The 19,371-nt window shown below is 44.0% G+C and overlaps 2 protein-coding genes across 3 annotated transcripts in view; both read left to right on the top strand.

Moving 5' to 3' along the window:
- The window catches only part of vcam1b (vascular cell adhesion molecule 1b), a 13,935-nt gene extending 10,801 nt beyond the window's left edge, over positions 1-3,134 (top strand). The window contains exons 7-10 of the mRNA XM_062038344.1: positions 848-1,150; positions 1,217-1,483; positions 1,564-1,824; positions 1,902-3,134. Coding sequence (XP_061894328.1) covers positions 848-1,150; positions 1,217-1,483; positions 1,564-1,824; positions 1,902-2,062 — 992 coding nt within the window. The 3' untranslated portion in view covers positions 2,063-3,134. The remainder of the gene's footprint in view (positions 1-847; positions 1,151-1,216; positions 1,484-1,563; positions 1,825-1,901) is intronic.
- Positions 3,135-10,492: 7,358 nt separating this feature from the next.
- Positions 10,493-18,704, top strand: slc30a7 (solute carrier family 30 member 7). Of its 2 annotated transcripts, XM_062039452.1 has the most exons (11): positions 10,493-10,674; positions 10,825-10,926; positions 12,328-12,441; positions 12,518-12,605; positions 12,686-12,815; positions 16,314-16,505; positions 16,583-16,621; positions 16,782-16,917; positions 17,741-17,831; positions 17,905-18,054; positions 18,123-18,703. In XM_062039452.1, the coding sequence occupies exons 1-11, from the start codon at positions 10,595-10,597 to the stop codon at positions 18,168-18,170; spliced, it is 1,170 nt and encodes a 389-aa protein (XP_061895436.1). In that variant the 5' UTR covers positions 10,493-10,594; the 3' UTR covers positions 18,171-18,703. The 2 variants fall into 2 exon arrangements, with proteins under 2 accessions (XP_061895436.1, XP_061895437.1); XM_062039453.1 differs by lacking the exon at positions 10,493-10,674 and having other exon boundaries at positions 12,333-12,441; positions 18,123-18,704.
- Positions 18,705-19,371: the final 667 nt, after the last annotated feature.

Here is a 19,371-nt window from a genome sequence, read left to right as displayed (position 1 = left end):
GATGAGAGGGTCCATGATGAGAGGGTCCATAGTGAGAGGGTTCATGATGAGATGGTCCATGATGAGAAGGTCCATGATGAGAAGGTCCATGATGAGATGGTCCATAATGAGATGGTCCATGACGGGAAGTCCATGATGAGATGGTTCATGATGAAAAGGTCCATGATCAGATGGTTCAGGATGAGATGGTTCATGATGAGAGAGTCCATGATGAGAAGGTCCATGATGAGATGGTTCATGATGAAAAGGTCAATGATGAGATGGTTCATGAGGATTAGGTCCATGATGAGATGGTTCATGTTGAGATAGTCCATGACGGGAGGTCCATGATGAGATGGTTCATGAGAAGAAGTTCCATGATGAGATGGTTCATGATGAGAAGGTCCATATGGGAAGGTCTATGATGAGAAGGTCCATGATGAGATGGTCCATGATAGTAGGTCCATGATGAAGAAGGTCCATAATGAGAAAGTCAATGAGAGAATAAATAGCTGTTGTTTCTATTGCAGTTTTTCACAAAATAAAAGTAATATTTCTAAAGAACATTCTGAGGGTGTTTTGTGTCATGAGCCATAATTCTGTTAAAATCTCATCTCGCGAGACTTCACTTTGAAGAAGATCTTGCTGTTGCCATGACGTCACTAGAAGACGAAGGCAGCAGGTGGTTGCTCAAAGGCGACGTCCTTGAGGCACTAATGTTCAGGTGTGTGCAGCCTGCGGGTCGCCCTCTATTCTTCATTTCTATGGTTAATAAAAAGGCAGTTGTTGACCTTATGTTTGTCTCCAAGGTCAAAGGTCAAAGGTCTCATGACCGCTCTTCACTTTTGTCTTTTATTTGCTTCCCCAGCGTTTCCATCTGATCCAGTTCTGAAAGACGCTGGCGCCATCCTGATGGGCCAGGAGGCGTGGCTTCAGTGTGACGTCATGAATGTGTTTCCGGCCAATCAGCTGAGACTCTCATGGATGTCGGGCAACGCCACCCTGCTGGCGCAGTCCTTTGGCTCCTCCCCTTCCTTTCAGAACATCTCGGCGGTGCTGCGCCATCGGGTGGCGGACGAGCGGCGGGTGGTGAGCTGCGTGGCCGACCTGCTGACGGAGGCCGGGGTCGTGTGGCGCTCCAGGAGGACGAGCTTGCCTCTGCAGGTCCACTGTCAGTATAAAAGGCTTTTATTGTGAAGGGATCTTGAATCCAGTCTCACCCGCTTTCGTGTGTCAGACCCTCCCAGGGGAACGTCCATCTTGGTGAGTCCGGGCCAGGAGGTTCTGGAGGGTCAGCAGGTGACCGTCACATGCCGCTCGGATGGAGCTCCGCCCACCAGGCTGGTGCTGAAGAGAGAAGGGGTGGAGCTTCAGAGTTCAGACTCCGCCTCCTCGCTCTCCTACAGCTTTTCTTCCGTGCAGCTGGAAGACTCCGCCCACTACCAGTGCGACGCCTCCAATCAGTTTGGATCTCAAATGGTCAGCAGTGCTGTGACTGTTAAAGGTCAGAGGTCACCTGTACATTTGAAAAGGATGCTATTGTACGCGAATGATGACTTAATAAGGCGGCGTGTGGCGGTCCAGCCCCTCCCAGGAACACCACGGTGCGGGTGCTGCCGTCCTCGGTGGTGGCGGAAGGTCAGAACGTCACCGTGTGCTGCCGGACCGTCAGCTGCCCGCCCTCGGCCGTGCTTCTCAAGAAACTGGCCGACGGGACGGAGCGCCTCTCCGCCGACGGGACCTTCCTGTTGGTCAACGTGACGGCCCGCGACTCGGGTTGGTACCAGGTCAACGTGACCAACGACTTGGGCTACCAGGTCCAGGTGTTCAGTCTCAGCGTGAGAGGTCAGACGCGTCCTCTGGGCATCCTTCTTCACGTTTTCGCGCGTCAATACTTATTTTTTTTCCCTCCCTTCCGATAGAGCGCGGCAAAAAGACTCCGCCCACTCTCGCCGCCGTCCTCGTCCCGGCAATGATCGGCGCCGCCGTGGTGGCCGGCGCCGGCCTGGTCCTCGACTACCTGAGAAGGTCCAAAAAGAAAGGCTTCTACCAGCTGAGCCGGTCCGCCCCCGCCTCCGCCTGAACGCCACCACCACGACTATGTGACTTCCTGTCTGGCCAGGAAGTGTCACAGCTGACTTGAGACCCGGGAGACGCACTGGGGGTGGTGCCTTGTGGTGTCTCCTTGTTCGGGCGCCGCTGATTGTCATTCACATCCAGTGCTCGGTTTCCGTGGAAACCAGCTGATGAGCTTTGTGGGAAAACCACTAAATGAAGTCTCCTCTGATTGGTTGTCTGGACGGCTAAGCTAAGCTAAACTGGCGTCCCTGTTCCAGTCTGCATGCTATCCGCGTCTCCATGGTAACGGCTGGTGGAGGCGCTACTACTTATGCTGTATGTGCGAAGGTGGGGTGATAAATATGATGTATGTTTTCCACTGGTGTTTTTAAGTGTCCACGACCCCTGACCTCGGTGTGCGCGTCTTAACAATCGTAGTGCTGCGTCTCAGCATTCTAATCAGCCACTTCCTGCCCGCAAGACCACAACATGGGACTCGTTTGTTCACTCAGCACCTTCTCATCTGGATCTGGTCCAGAATGCAAGTCCCTAAAAAACCAGAACCATGAATCACCAGGGCTGGACTTTGGCGCCCTCTCTCCGTGGATCCCCCCCCCCGGTCTTTTTAAATTCTAACGACGTCAGCAGCGCGGAGGTGGGCGGAGCTGAGAGAGTGGGCGTCATCTGATTCTCCGAGAGGGTTTTGGTGGTTGCCATGGAAACAGAGCTGTTCAGCCTGTGCGCAAATAAGGCTAACACATTTTTAAAATCATATTTGCATAGTCAAAATTAAAAAGGGTTAATAATAATAATAATAATAATAATAATAGATTTTATTTGTAAAAAAAAAAAAAAAAAGCACTTTACATTGAGTAAACAACCTCAAAGTGATACAGTGTATTTAAAAAAAAAAAAAAAAAAATTTAAGTAAAAATAAAAACTAGAACAGCCAAATAGCTAAAACTAGTATTAGTGCAGCTGGTAACCAGAACCAGGGCCGGCCCGTGGCATAGGCCGTATAGGCAAATGCTAAGGGCGCCGTCCATCAGGGGGCGCCACGCCAGTGCCACAAATGTTGGAGAAAAAGAAAACAAAAAGTTGGTACTATTATTTCTAAATACAAAAAATAATCCCACGTTAATTAAAATGTAAAGTAAAACCTATTTAATAGAAATATTATTTGTTACAACATTACGCCCCCTCTCCCCCCGCACGGTGCGCCCCCTCCCTTCCCGTATCATGACTCTTTTTGGACGTCACCACATCAAAAAATCAACACAAGATGTCAAAACGGCCAAAACTGTCAGGTGCCCAGGGAAGAAAAAATAGAAAAGAAGAGGAGGAGAAACGAGAAAAAGACAGAGGTAGCAGGGCGGTAACGTTAGCCTACATGAAATTATTTGTCTGTTACAGAATGTGATAGTAACCTGGCTTTTTAGCATTAAGCTAATGTTACATGATTCGGCAATTGCTAATCAATAAATAGCTAGTTCTGTTTTAACGTCGGGTTAATATTGTGGAGGGGGCTAAATTGTTATGGAAAATAATAATGTAGCGTTAGGTAATTACAGTACTCCCACCTTACATTCCTCAGGGACATTTGTATTAGATATTTTAAGCAGGTGTTTTCTGTTTACATTGTTATTGCCTTCGTGTTAGCTAATGTTTGCCCTGCAGGTAATAGTCACTTTTCCACCCCTTTATATATTAGGTATAGAAGTAAGCCTAGTTGTTAAAGTGCACATCATTAATGTTAATTAAGCAATATCACATGAGAGGGAATGCTGTTTTTTAATTTGAGCACTGCTGTGATTGGGTTAAAGATAATCATAACATAACATTCTCATATAATATGTTAATTTGCTTTCTTTAAGTAAAAAAAAAGGTTAAAGACAAAGCTATTCGGTTTCTTGTGAGTATGTACACTTCACTGCCGATGTGGGGGGGCGCCACCTAAAATCTTGCCTAGGGCGCCAGATTGGTTAGGGCCAGGCCTGCATTTTGTGATAAAAGCATGAAATTTGGTACACTTATAGCCAAAGGCATTCTCAAAAGATTTGGATATGGAGCCACCATGAATTTTCAAAATGGCGCCCATGGCAGCCATCTTTCAAAATGGCTGTCAGTAACAACTGTTCGCTTATGAATGATGGATATAATATGATGTTTCAGACTTATTTACCATGCATAGTACTTGGTAAATGTATTTTGGATAATCTAAATGTGTCATTAAATATTCAAGATGGCTGACATCTTCAAGATTGCAGCCATCACTTTTATGACTGTCTGATATGGGTGATCTCGGTGTCAAACCAGTATTATTTTTTATTTCCTTTTCTTTGTGCAGAATTCAAATGTGGAACTGTACAATTGGCCAGAAGCTTCCTTCTAACTCAGAAATGGTGACCACAATATAGTCACACTTGGTGACCACTGGGTCACCTATAACAAGATGGCAGCCATATTTCTGAAATTAAATCTATAATTTCAAGTACACTATCATCTATTTTATTGTAATTGAAATGTTAGCCAATGAAAAAAAACAAAAAGTAGAAGAGTGGATGTTGAAGCACAACCAGGGCACACTGGTGACACCACTGCTGTGAAACTCAGCATGGGGTTCAGTGCCAGCTAAACACACTCTTATGGGTTTCCCAAAGGAAAAAAACACGTACTTAGCCTACGCATGTCCAGGCTTGATCTGGTGTGGGACCGCTACTTGTCTGACTCTCTGACAGCTGCTACGAGAGCAAAGCGTGGCACTGGAATTCAGAGACGTGTGGTAGGTGATGCAGGCATTCCCAGGAACTGGCAAAACTTTCTTAGAGTTGACAGCAATAAGACTGAGTTGTTTGCCTTCCTCTCTGAGGCTCTGCTCAGATGGTTTGTGCAGGAGGATAAACAGCTTGTCATCACAAGTGACATGGAAGTCCTTAGCAAGCCACCTTTCATAATTCCACAGTATTCTGGACATCTTTTGCAATTTGTTTAATGAACAATGAAGGCTGCAAAGAAGACAGTTGTAGGTGGGATCGGTGTATTAGCAGCGGACTACAGCAACACAACCAGGAGGACTTTGTTGGAGAGCAGACTCGCTAGCCGGCGACCTCACCTTGACTTCCTACGTCTCCGGGCCGCCAAACGCATCGGGTGAAGTCCTCCGTCCTTCCGCCGATCGCTGGAACGCAGGTGAGCACGGGTGTTGATGAGCAGATGAAGGCTGGCTGGCGTAGGTGGAGAGCTAATGTTTTTAGCATAGCTCTGTGCGGTCCGGTTGCTAAGTAGGCTTCAATGGCGTCGTTAGCACAGCATTGTTAACCTTCGCCAGCCTGGAAAGCATTAACCGTGTATTTACATGTCCACGGTTTAATAGTATTGTTGATTTTCTATCCATCCTTCCAGTCAGGGGTTTATTTTTTTTGTTTCTATATGCAGTTAAAGCACGATGCTATCACGTTAGCTCGTAGCTAAAGCGTTTCGCCGATGTATTGTCGTGGAGATAAAAGGCACTGAATGTCAATTTCGCGTTCTCGACTCTCATTTTCAAGAGGATATAGTATCCGAGGTGGTTTAAAATACAAATCCGTGATCCACAATAGAAAAAGGAGAGAGTGTGGAATCCAATGAGCCAGCTTGTACCCAAGTTACGGTCGTAGCGGAAAAAAAAATGTATTTCACTGCATTCTAGTCCGTCACTCTAACGTTCCTCGTCCACAAATCTTTCATCCTCGCTCAAATTAATGAGGTAATGGTCCGAATAGCTCTAGCTGCGTTGAAAACAATAGGAAAATATGAGGGAGTGAACAACTGACAACGTCACGCTACTTCCGGTAGGGGCAAGGTTTTTTTTTTTATCAGAGACCAAAAGTTGCGAACTTTATCGACGTTGTTCTATACTAAATCCTTTCAGCAAAAATATGGCAATATCGCAAAATGATCAAGTATGACACATAGAATGGATCTGCTATTCCCGTTTAAATAAAAAAAATGTCATTTCAGTAGGCCTTTAAGGGAGCTGTATACCAAGGAGGGCACGTGTGGGGTACAGTCCTGGTGTCAACACCAGAACTACCTTCACCGTGCGAATGGGGATGGTCAAAGTCACCTGAGGGGGACTATATGAACCCTTCTGGACATGCCTACCAGATGCAGGCCAGTCAAGCAATGAACTTGTCTCATGCAAATGCAAGAAGGGTTGTAAGTGCAAAAAATCCCACTTACAGTGCACTTTGTCTCTGTGAAGGCGAGTGTGACTAGTCTTCCCTGTGATACACCCTAGGTTTCCCTTGCTTAACATGAGTATTTTGAGATAGAAAGAAGATTCTTAGAAATTCCAAAGTTCCCAATTCAAATTCTGCATCAAGATAAATGTATAATTAAACATAGAGATCATCCATATCTAACCAGTTGGCGGCCATTTTGAATTTTCAATGAAAATGTTCCACTATCCAAAAGACATTTACCAAGTAGTATGAAAGGTAAATAAGTCTGAAATATCATATTAAATCCATCATTCATAAGAAAAACAGTTGTTGCTGGCGGACATTTTGAAAAATGGCTGCCATGGGCGCCATGTTGAAAATTCATGATGGCTCCACATCCGAATCTTTTGAGAATGCCTTTGCTATAAGTGTACCAAATTTCATGCTTTTATCACAAAATGCACAATTCTTTTATATTTTGGAACTAACCTCTTGTACTATATGCATATATCTAACACTGGTGGGTTAGTAGGGAGACTTTGAATTCAATCCTGAGTGGAACAGGAAGCCAGTGAAGGGATTTGAGAGTTGGCGTGATATGGTCATATTTCCGCACTCTCGGTTAGGTCCGAATATGGACATTTTTTAAATGTATTTTATATACCTTTATTTATAATATGCAACATTCAACAATCAAGAAATAATAATAATAATCAAAACATCGAGAGGAGCCAGATGAGGTGGTTCGGGCATCTGCTCAGGATGCTACCCGGGGGAGACCCAGGACACGTTGGGAAGACTATGTCTCCCGGCTGGCCTGGGAACGCCTCGGGATCCCCCGGGAGGAGCCGGACGAAGTGGCTGGAGAGAGGGTAGTCTGGGCTTCTCTGCTTGGGCTGCTGCCCCCGCGACCCGGCCTCGGATAAGCAGAAGAAAATGGATGGATGGAAAACAAGTACAGAAATAGTACAAAAAACAGTACAAAACAGCGCCAGGGGGTTGTAAACTCAATAAAGTAACTAAATTAGAATGCAATATATATATATATATATATATATATATATATATATATATATATATATATATATATATATATATATATATATATATATATTTATTTAAGTTAAGTTAAGTTAAAGTACCAATGATTGTCACACACACACTAGGTGTGGTGAGATTTGTCCATCCCCTTGTTCACCCCCTGGGAGGTGAGGGGAGCAGTGAGCAGCAGCTGTGCTGCGCCCGGGAACCATTTTTGGTAATTTAACCCCCAATTCCAACCCTTGATGCTGAGTGCCAAGCAGGGAGGTAATAGGTCCTATTTCTAGAGTCTTTGGTATGACTCGGCCGGGGTTTGAACTCACAACCTACCGAGTAGGAACGTTTATATATATATATATATATATATATATATATATATATATATACGAACCCCGTTTCCATATGAGTTGGGAAACTGTGTTAGATGTAAATATAAACGGAATACAATAATTTGCTAATCCTTTTCAACCCATATTCAATTGAATATGCTACAAAGACAACATATTTGATGTTCAAACTCATAAACTTTTTTTTTTTTGTGTGCAAATAATCATTAACTTAGAATGTCATGGCTGCAACACGTGCCAAAGTAGTTGGGAAAGGGCATGTTCACCACTGTGTTACATGGCCTTTCCTTTTAACAACACTCAGTAAAGGTTTGGGAACTGAGGAGACACATTTTTGAAGCTTCTCAGGTGGAATTCTTTCCCATTCTTGCTTGATGTACAGCTTAAGTTGTTCAACAGTCCGGGGGTCTCCCTTGTGCTATTTTAGGCTTCATAATGCGCCACACATTTTCAATGGGAGACAGGTCTGGACTACAGGCAGGCCAGTCTAGTACCCGCACTCTTTTACTATGAAGCCACGTTGATGTAACACGTGGCTTGGCATTGTCTTGCTGAAATAAGCAGGGGCGTCCATGGTAACGTTGCTTGGATGGCAACATATGTTGCTCCAAAACCTGTATGTACCTTTCAGCATTAATGGCGCCTTCACAGATGTGTAAGTTACCCATGTCTTGGGCACTAACACACCCCCATACCATCACAGATGCTGGCTTTTCAACTTTGCACCTATAACAATCCGGATGTTTTTTTTCCTCTTTGGTCCGGAGGACACGACGTCCACAGTTTCCAAAAACAATTTGAAATGTGGACTCGTCAGACCACAGAACACTTTTCCACTTTGTATCAGTCCATCTTAGATGAACTCAGGCCCAGCGAAGCCGACGGCATTTCTGGGTGTTGTTGATAAACGGTTTTCGCCTTGCATAGGAGAGTTTTAACTTGCACTTACAGATGTAGCGACCAACTGTAGTTACTGACAGTGGGTTTCTGAAGTGTTCCTGAGCCCATGTGGTGATATCCTTTACACACTGATGTCGCTTGTTGATGCAGTACAGCCTGAGGGATGGAAGGTCACGGGCTTAGCTGCTTACGTGCAGTGTTTTCTCCAGATTCTCTGAACCCTTTGATGATATTACGGAGCGTAGATGGTGAAATCCCTAAATTCCTTGCAATAGCTGCTTGAGAAAGGTTTTTCTTAAACTGTTCAACAATTTGCTCACGCATTTGTTGACAAAGTGACCCTCGCCCCATCCTTGTTTGTGAATGACTGAGCATTTCATGGAATCTGCTTTTATACCCAATCATGGCACCCACCTGTTCCCAATTTGCTTGTTCACCTGTGGGATGTTCCAAATAAGTGTTTGATGAGCATTCCTCAACTTTATCAGTATTTATTTCCACCTTTCCCAACTTCTTTGTCACGTGTTGCTGGTATCAAATTCTAAAGTTAATGATTATTTGCAAAAAAAATTTTTTTTATCAGTTTGAACATCAAGTATGTTGTCTTTGTAGCATATTCAACTGAATATGGCTTGAAAATGATTTGCAAATCATTCTATTCCGTTTATATTTACATCTAACACAATTTCCCAACTCATATAGAAACGGGGTTTGTATATATATACAGTGTTGGGACTAACGCGTTACAAAGTAACACGATACTGTAACGTCGTTAGTTTCAGCGGTAACTGCGCCTTCTTGGGAGGATCAGGAAGGAGGTTTCTTACTTCCACCCAAGCACAACAGCTGCTCATGTGCTTAAGACAAAGCAAGAAATGCTAAAGCTGCGTACTCGTAAAGCTCATACATGATGTCCCAACGAGGTGGAACTCCACTTATGATATGTTGCAGCAGCAGGCAGCTATATAATCTGCATTGACCCACAACACCCTGCAGACAAATGTCAAAGACATCATCAACCTGTCTGATGATGATGATGATGTGAGAGCGGCAGAGGAGGTCCTCCAGGTGCTTCAACCCCTCAAAAGTGTTACATCTCTACTGAGCACTGAAACTTCACCATCTGTGTCAATGATCCTGCCACTGAAAACAAGGATTCTGCACTCCATGACTCCAAGTGTGGAAGACAGCAGCATCACTCCAGATGTCAGGCTTTATTTCACTATCTATGTTTCAAGGAAGATGATGTGCCTTCTTATGTTGCACTTTCAGTTTTTTATTAATGGTCATTGGTCCAAGTGTAAAGAAAGGAGAGATGCCTTTTTATTGTGCACTGTTTTTCATTAATTATGTTAAAAGGAAGATACAAGTGCATGTCAAGTTGATCAACACATTGTATTATTCTCCAGTGCAATAACAGTACTGAAATGAAGGCTAAAAGGGCATTAATGGGAGCTTTTAAAAAAAAAAGAAGTAACTAAATAGTTACTTTTCACAGTAACGCATTACTTTTTGGTGTAAGTAACTGAGTTACTTTTGAAATAAAGTAACTAGTAACTAGTTACTGGTTTTCAGTAACTAACCCAACACTGTATATATATATGTGTGTGTGTGTGTGTGTGTGTGTGTGTGTGTGTGTGTGTGTGTGTGTGTGTGTGTGTGTGTGTAACAAAATGTAAAGCCATAGGCTCACACAGGTTCCGTAAATAATCCAAAATTGGAACACAGCATCATAGTTTTCACGGCTTTTTGGTTGTTAGAGGTAGAAAGCGTTTTAAAGTAGAGTTATCATTCTTTTTTTAAAGGCACAAAAAACCGCTCGGGTATTGAGAAACTTACATTTATGAATATAACACTTAGCCAATAACCGAATATGGACATAATTTACCAATTCGAGCGTGGCATCTGCCGCCACCTGATGGTCACTTGTCGTCATAGCCCGACAGGAAGTACTCCTTCGATGCTTGTATTGTGAAATCCATGTGACCGGAAACTGTGAGGTTAGCATACCGTGGCTAGTTCCAGTAGTGTGTGTGAGTGTGTGTGTGTGTGTGTTCATTTTGGAAAATGTTACCATTATCAATTAAAGACGACGAGTACAAACCCGCCAAGTTTAATTTGTTGCTAAAGCTGTCGGGATGGATCAGGTAAAGAAAAGTCTCCGGATGCTAACGCGGCTAATTATGTCAATGCTAGCAGGCTACATCAAGTCCAAAATGTTGTCCGTCTACAAGATGGCATATGTTTGTGGTCGCATTAAACTTAAGGCTACGACATTTTATTTTCATGTGTTCCAGGTCGATTCTCGCCGACAAAACCTCTCGAAATCTGTTTTTCTTCTTGTGCTTGAACCTCTCCTTCGCTTTCGTGGAATTAACCTTCGGCATCTGGAGCAACAGGTAAGCTCACACCTGGAATAAATAGCACGCAAGGCTGGCTTTCAGGAGCCAACATATGGAACAATAAAGCTGTTAGCATCCTGCTAACTCCTGTTTGTTCTGCCGTGGATGTGCCACGTATGTGTTAGCACTGTGGGTGAATTAGGGGCGGTCAATAACAGGAAGTGATGTCGAAAACCGGAAGTGCCTCTAAATTGTTTCAATCGCATTCATTTGTCAACATCCTAAACTCAATGTTGGCGCTAGGAATTTCCAAATGGGGCCCCCATCAAGTCATAAAAAATGGGGTCCTACAGTAAATTTTTGGGGTCCCACTTTTGTAACTGTTTTGAAAACAAATGATGCATTTTCCTGTTATAACCATACTTGCCAACCTTGAGATTGTCATGTTTTAATTCTGAGACACAATTGTGTCAAAGTCATGATTTTTTTTTTACATGCTTTAAATAAGAAATTATTACTTTAAAAAAGTAGTTTTATACTTGTGAGTGTTGATGACACAGCTTTGCAACAGTTGATATTCTAGTTTCAAGCATGTTTTACTCAATATAGGTCATCAAATCTCAGCTACAAGCTGTAATATCTTACCAAAATCCTTTAGGACCAAAACCCTTAAAACAAGTAAAATAGTAACATAAAATCTGCTTAGTGAGAAGAATTATCTTATCAGACAGAAAATAAGCAAATATCACCCTTATTTGAGATATTTAATCTTACTTAGATTTCAGTTTTTGCAGTGCAAGGACAAAACGGCAGTGACTAGGATGGCGGAAGCGGGGGATCGAACCTGGAACCCTCAAGTTGCTGGCACGGCCACTCTGCCAACCGAGCTATACCGCCCCAAGTCTTTGAAGTCGACCAATGAAAACGCAATACGCGGGCACGGAAATTTGACTCGGCAAATATAAACAAAACACCGTTTTGACACGGAGAAGGCAGGGTCAGTAAATGCGCGTCCTTTCTGATTTCAATGCGTAAAAAGACACAAAAAGTGCATTAACGCCAACACCGTAAACTAATAGTAAACCGAATCAGTAGCCTAGTGGTTAGAGTGTCCGCCCTGAGATGGGTAGGTCATGAGTTCAAACCCCGGCCGAGTCATACCAAAGACTATAAAAATGGGACCCATTACCTCCCTGCTTGGCACTCAGCATCAAGGGCTGGAATTGGGGGTTGAATCACCAAAAATGATTCCTGGGCGTGGCCACCGCTGCTGCTCACTGCTCCCCTCACCTCCCAGGGGGTGATCAAGGACATGGGTCAAATGCAGAGGACAAATTTGGCCACACCTAGTGTGTGTGTGACAATCATTGCTACTTTAACTTGAACTAACTGGCTATGTTAAAATGTCAGCTGACAGACATTTTACCAGCAGTTGTGTTTACTGTGTGTGTTCTCTAGTTTAGGATTGATCTCAGACTCCTTCCACATGTTCTTTGACTGCACGGCGCTGCTGGCGGGCCTGGCCGCCTCCGTCATCTCCAGGTGGCGCCCGAATGACAGCTTCTCTTACGGGTGAGATGCGGCGGGATGACATCGCTTAGCAGCAGGATGAGACCCAAGTCATTAAACGTGTGTGTGCGTGTATCAGGTATGTCCGAGCTGAGGTTCTTGGCGGCTTCGTCAACGGGCTTTTCCTCATCTTCACCGCTTTCTTCATCTTCTCCGAAGGAGTTGAGGTAACAATGCAACGCACACAAATGCGAGCACAGCCATGAAACACAAGCTAACAAGTGTGTGATTTGTGTGTGTACGTCAGAGGGCTCTGGAGCCTCCAGACGTTCATCACGAGCGTCTGCTTCCTGTCTCCGTGGCCGGTCTGCTTGTCAACCTGGTGGGAATTTTCGTCTTCCACCATGGAGGACACGGACACTCACATGGCGAGCAAGGTAACACACACACACACAAAGTGCAACCTCCAAAGTTCAACGCCCCAAAAGTCAAACAAAACCTAAAGTTGAGACTCCATCTATAGCCGCGGTCCTCAACAGGCGGACCGCGTTCCATGTTCGGACCCAGCGACGTGTCCGTCCGGACCCAGCACGAATTATAGTAAAAAAAAAAAAATGTTTAAAAATTTTTTTTATAATTATAATTATTATAAAAAAATATAATAATTGTATTTATCTTTGAATTATCGCTAGCGCAAGTCAACGTTCTTTGTTGTTTTTAGTCAAAAATCTCCACGTTCCGTTTACACTTCTCCGTGTCTCACTCACTCCGTCTCTCTCTCTCTCTCTCTCTCTCTCTGAGAGGGAGTGAGAGCGAGAGAACGCCACTCTGATTGGCTGCGGAATCAGCCAATCAGAGTATGGGTTGTCATCTCTATCACAACGACGCGCTGATAGGCTGTTACCACCTGGGTCATACAGAGCTCATGCCACATGCATGGAACCTTTCGCTGCAGGCATACAGTTGTCTCGTATCGCTACTTCGCTAACTGTTCACTCGTCAGTCACTGAATGTCAATCAAATCACAACGGCATGCTCCAAGTTGGCTCAGGCTGGTAGAAGAAAGGTGGACAGGGAAAACCGACGTTTCAAGGAAGAATGGACAGAGCAATATGTTTTCATCCTACCTACTGCAAGTACCAAACCAATGTATCTAATATGCAACAGTACTGTTGCTCTGGTGAAAAGTGAAAATCTGAAACGTCACTATCTGAAAGAGCACCGCAAATTGGAAGAGACATTTCCTCATGATTCAGAGCTAAGAAAAAAAGAAATCACGAGGCTGAAAAAGTCATATGAAACATCAAGCCAGATTTTTGTTAAATCTATGACACAACAACAAATAGCAACAGAGTGCTCACTCAGAGTGGCATGGGTTTTGGGTAAACACAAGAAGCCATTCTCTGGTGCAGAAATAATTAAATAATGCTTGACTGAAGTGATGGGTGCCATGTTAGAAGGCAAAGAAAAGGAGGAAATGACAGCTAAAATAAATCAAATCCCACTCTCTGATGCCACAGCTACCAGACGTACTGAAATATTTATTTTATTTCAGTTCTTATTTATTTTTGTTTCAAAGAGAATCTTTAATGTATTTTATTGGATATTTATTTTATTTTTGTTAATTTTAAGAAAATGTTAAACTACTACCTACCTCCTGCCAGGGGCGCCGCTAGGGATTTTGGGCCCCATGAAAAGAATCTTTACAGGGTCCCCTGTATTATAATTTCATTATCATTAGGGGCCTCTCTGGGCCCCCCTCCATCATGGGCCCCTAGAATCCGTCTCCTTTACCCCCCCTTTTCGGCACCCTGCCTCCCGCTACTATATAAGTTTGACCGATAATAAACGGACCCAGCCTGTTTCAAAATAACATTTGTGGACCTTCAAGATTTGTACTTGAGGACCCCTGATCTATAGGATGAAACTTTACAAAGTGTGATGATAACTAGGGATGTCCGATAATATCGGACCGCCGATATTATCGGCCGATAAATGCTTTAAAATGTAATATCGGAAATTATCGGTATCTGTTTCAAAAAGTCAAATGTATGACTTTTTCAAACGCCACTGTACGGAGTGGTACACGGACGTAGGGAGAATTATAGAGCGCCAATAAACCTTAAAGGCACTGCCTTTGCGTGCCGGTCCAATCACACAATATCTACGGCTTTTCACACACACAAGTGAATGCAAGGCATACTTGGTCAACAGCCATACAGGTCACACTGAGGGTGGCCGTATAAACAACTTTAACACTGTTACAAATATGCGCCACACTGCGAACCCACACCAAACAAGAATGACAAACACATTTCGGGAGAACTTCCGCACCGCAACACAACATAAACACAACAGAACAAATACCCAGAACCCCTTGCAGCACTAACTCTTCCGGGACGCTACAATATACACCCAAAACCCGGCCCACCTCAACCTCCTCATGCTCTCTCAGGGAGAGCATGTCCCAAATTCCAAGCTGCTGTTTTGAGGCATGTTAAAAAAAAAACAATGCACTTTGTGACTTCAATAATAAATATGGCAGTGCCATGTTGGCACTTTTTTCCATAACTTGAGTTGATTTATTTTGGAAAACCTTGTTACGTTGTTTAATGCATCCAGCGGGGCATCACAACAAAATGAGGCATAATAATGTGTTAATTCCACGACTGTATATATCGGTATCGGTTGATATCGGAATCGGTAAGTAAGAGTTGGACAATATCGGATATCGGCAAAAAAGCCATTATCGGACATCTCTAGTTGAGACATTTTTCAAGATGGCGGACAGCATTTCTTCCTGGATGTTACAGAAAGTATGAGAATGTGTGAGCTGCTGCCAGTTCTTCTTTACTTCTATAATACGGCTCCTGTTCGTCATCCATCGCTGTCCCGTTATTCTGTTGAAAGACGAAACGTGAAACTCGCCGCGCTCCAATAATGTTGCGGACGGAGACTTGTCGAGCGACTCGATCTCTGCGGCAGCGAAGGAAAGAAGGACAAAAACTGCATTTCCCGGCAAATGAATAAAAGTTTTGACAGGTAAGCAGAGGAGGCGACCAGCACTGCAGGAGGGAGGGAGAGAGAGGGAGACCGGAGAAGAATTCTCACAAGAACTCGAATGAATGCCCTGTCAGATATCACAACATGTTTGGGGAGAATTATTGACAGTGAGAGTATTTTTTATAATTAAGAAGAAATTTGGACTCCAGTGAAAAGGGAACTTTTCTAATGCATGGCTTGTGCTTACTATGTACTTCACTAATCATTTATTTTTAATGACTACATCCTGGTATCATATGTACATTAGGGCTGCAACTAACGATTGATTTGATAATCGATTAATCTGTCGATTATTACTTCGATTAATCGATTAATAATCGGATAAAAGAGACAAACTACATTTCTATCCTTTCCAGTATTTTATTGAAAAAAACAGCATACTGGCACCATACTTATTTTGATTATTGTTTCTCAGCTGTTTGTACATGTTGCAGTTTATAAATAAAGGTTTATTTAAAAAAATAAAAATAAAAAAACTTTTTTTTTTATAAAGCCTCTGCGCATGCGCATAGCATAGATCCAACGAATCGATGACTAAATTAATCGGCAACTATTTTTATAATCGATTTTAATCGATTTAATCGATTAGTTGTTGCAGCCCTAATGTACATATATTGTATCTGCTGATGTCGTTGTGTAAAAAAAAAAAAGCCGATACGATATACGTCAAAATGCCAAATATCGGCGCCGATAATCGGTCGATCTCTGGTTCGTGGCCTACTGTGTGGTATGTTTATATGTCTGGTGTAGAACTTTCTGGAACCTCGCTTACAAAGGAAGTGATGGACAGCAATGGAGAGCAATTTTCACCTAGAATGTTACGAGTGGAAAGTCCCGACACCCTTGATGTCACGTGACGTCTCCGTCCTCAGGTCACGGCCACAGCCACTCGTTGTTTAACGGCACGACGACTCACAAGGGACAGGATCACCACGGGCACGATGGACACGCCCACCACGGGCACGATGGACACGCCCACCACGGGCACGAAGGACACGGGCATGAAGGACACGCCCACCACGACGGACACAGCCACGATGGACACAGTCACGCTGGTCACGGCGGTGAGTGGCACCAGTGAAATGGTGTGTGGCGCCATGATGTCACATGATGACTGACGTGTGTCGTGTTGCGTTGGCAGACGAGCATCGCCTCGGTTCCAACAAACAGATCCTTCAAGGTGAGAAGGTCCACACGTGAATTCGGTCAGTAGGACGACATGACCAGAGGGCTAGGGGGCCACCGGGGGGCGCTCATGCCATTCAAGTAGTAGCCCCCCCTTGAGATTCTTGTCGTGACATTAATCTTTTTAACCTTTTGTAATTGTGTGTGTGTGTCAGGCGTGCTGCTGCACATCATGGCCGACACTTTGGGCAGCGTGGGCGTGATCATCTCCGCCCTTCTCATGCAGAACTACGGGCTGATGATCGCTGACCCCATCTGTTCCATGCTCATCGCCATCCTCATTGGCGTCAGGTGATGTGTGCAGTGTGTCTAATAACACATTTATTACTCTAATCAACATATATCTGTGTGTATAATAACACATGTATTAGTCAATTAACATATATTTGTGTCTAACACATCTTTTAGTCTATTAACATTTATCTGTGTCTAACACATCTTTTAGTCTATTTAACATTTATCTATGTGTCTAACTTATTTAATATATTCAACATTTATCTGTGTCTAACTTATTTAATATATTCAACATTTATCTGTGTCCAACTTATTTAATATATTCAACATTTATCTGTGTCCAACTTATTTAATATATTCAACATTTATCTGTGTCCAACTTATTTAATATATTCAACATTTATCTGTGTCTAACTTATTTAATATATTCAACATTTATCTGTGTCCAACTTATTTAATATATTCAACATTTATCTGTGTCTAACTTATTTAATATATTCAACATTTATCTGTGTCTAACTTTTTTAATATATTCAAAATTTTTCTGTGTCTAACTTATTTAATATATTCAACATTTATCTGTGTGAAATAACACATTTATTAATCTATTCAACATGTATGTGTCTAGCACATCTATTAGTCTAGTTAACATATCTGTGTGAGACTTATACTCCGAAAAATACTGTAGTCCATTATTAACATGAACCTAACATACCTTACATCTGTGTGTCTAACATACAATCTATGACCATGTCAGCTACCCAGTGTGTCATTCGGGTCTCGAACCAGCGATCTTCTAGCAGCCGATCCATGCAGTCGTATCGTCATCATCTTACACTGTGATTTGCTCAGCTCATGGCAGTTGACCTTTGACCCACAGTGTGGTGCCTTTGCTGCGAGATTCCATCGGGATCTTAATGCAGAGGACGCCGCCCCCTCTGGACGACGCCCTCCCCGAGTGCTACCAAAGGGTGGGTACAAGCCACACCCCCAGGTGTGTCTGCGCGGGCGTCCGGCTGATGTTTGTGCTGACGGTGCGTTCAGGTGCAGCAGCTGCAGGGCGTCTACAACGTGCACGACCCTCATTTCTGGACGCTGTGCACCGACGTCTACATCGGAACGCTCAAACTCCTCGTGGCGCCGGACGCCGACACCCGCTGGATCCAGAGCCAGACGCACAACATTTTCACGCAGGTTGGCTTCAGGCCCACCGGCGCCCCCTAGTGTCAAAGTGCATTGAGTAAGGTGGTGTCTCTCCACAGGTCGGAGTCCGTCAGCTGTACGTTCAGATCGACATCTCCGCCATGTAGAGGCTCCTCCCCCTTTGGACTCTGGGACCAATTGCCTGTTGTCTGCTCTGGTGACCTCTGACCTCGGGGTTACAGCAGGACCCTTTTAGGGGGAGGGGCAAACTGTGATGAACTCGAACTGCCCTTTAATTTTGTTACCCGTCCTTGTCTGCCTCCAAGGGGCTGCCCTTTTCCACGCCCCCCCCCCCCTCGCCAACTTCCTCAAGTACCTGTTGACCGGAACAGGGAATTCTGGGAAAGTGCCTTCATTAATAATCCGAGCTGAACTGAGCGCTGGATGGCCACGCCCCCTCAGAGTGCAGATTGATCCATGGACTGTGTCCGTGTGCGGGTGCCAAAACCACAGTCACAAGAGGGGGGGAGGGGGTGTAGACCCTCAACAGTAAGTAACAGACTGGTCACCTTTGTCGACGTCACAGGACAGGAAACAGGAAGTCTGTGTGGTCAAACGGAGCGTTTGGCAGCACAACCATGAAATTGACCAAACAAATTCAAAGAATATTAAAGAAGACTTGCTTTATTTTGAAGTTCTTTGGCTCACTTCCTGTTTTGAGGAGGAATGAGTGGATGTCACATAATGACTCAGTTTTTCTAGTGTGTGTGTGTGTGTGTGTTCTGGACATCGCTCTGTTTACACAGTCACCTTTAGGGGACCTCTGACGGTATGGGGACAAAAAAACAGGTCCCCTAAAGGCAGGGGTCGGCAACCTTTACCACTCAAAGAGCCATTTTGGCAAGTTTCACAAATTAAAGAAAGTAATGGGAGCCACAAAAAAAAAATTTTAATTTAAAATGAAAAACACCGCATACAAAGCTTAAACGCTTTATGCTATGTTACCGGCACCGGCACGCACTTTAATGTGGAAATTATATGTTAGTGCAGCCCGCGAGTTTTGAATGAATGGCGCTTGATAGCGTCATACTTGCCAACCCTCTCATTTTTCCCGGGAGACTCCCGAATATCAGAGCGTGATGACACTGCATTTGGCGCCCTCTACAGTCTGCCCTAACAGTGTACCTGCTCAACCACACGTAGAAAGCAATTTCAGCTTAATCACATAAGTGACAGCAAGGCGTACTAACTCAGCAGGCACACATCTTACACTGACGGTACCAATACCCAGAATCCCATGCAGCCCTAACTCTTCCGCTCAACCAACGCACGGAGAGGGGGGGGGGGGGGGGGGGGGGTTGATGTGTG

The sequence above is a fragment of the Entelurus aequoreus genome, linkage group LG27 (assembly GCF_033978785.1).
Source record: "Entelurus aequoreus isolate RoL-2023_Sb linkage group LG27, RoL_Eaeq_v1.1, whole genome shotgun sequence".
NCBI lineage: Eukaryota > Metazoa > Chordata > Actinopteri > Syngnathiformes > Syngnathidae > Entelurus > Entelurus aequoreus.
Note: the sequence above shows the minus strand (reverse complement) of the source record. Positions and strands in the feature narration are given on the sequence as shown.

Excerpts from the sequence above, each read along its gene's own strand:
- slc30a7 (XM_062039452.1), top strand. The coding sequence starts at position 10,595 with ATGTTACCATTATCAATTAAAGACGACGAGTACAAACCCGCCAAGTTT. Across the intron at positions 10,927-12,327 it reads TTCGGCATCTGGAGCAACAG|TTTAGGATTGATCTCAGACT; the intron begins GTAAGCTCACAC and ends TGTGTTCTCTAG. Across the intron at positions 17,832-17,904 it reads TCCCCGAGTGCTACCAAAGG|GTGCAGCAGCTGCAGGGCGT; the intron begins GTGGGTACAAGC and ends CGGTGCGTTCAG.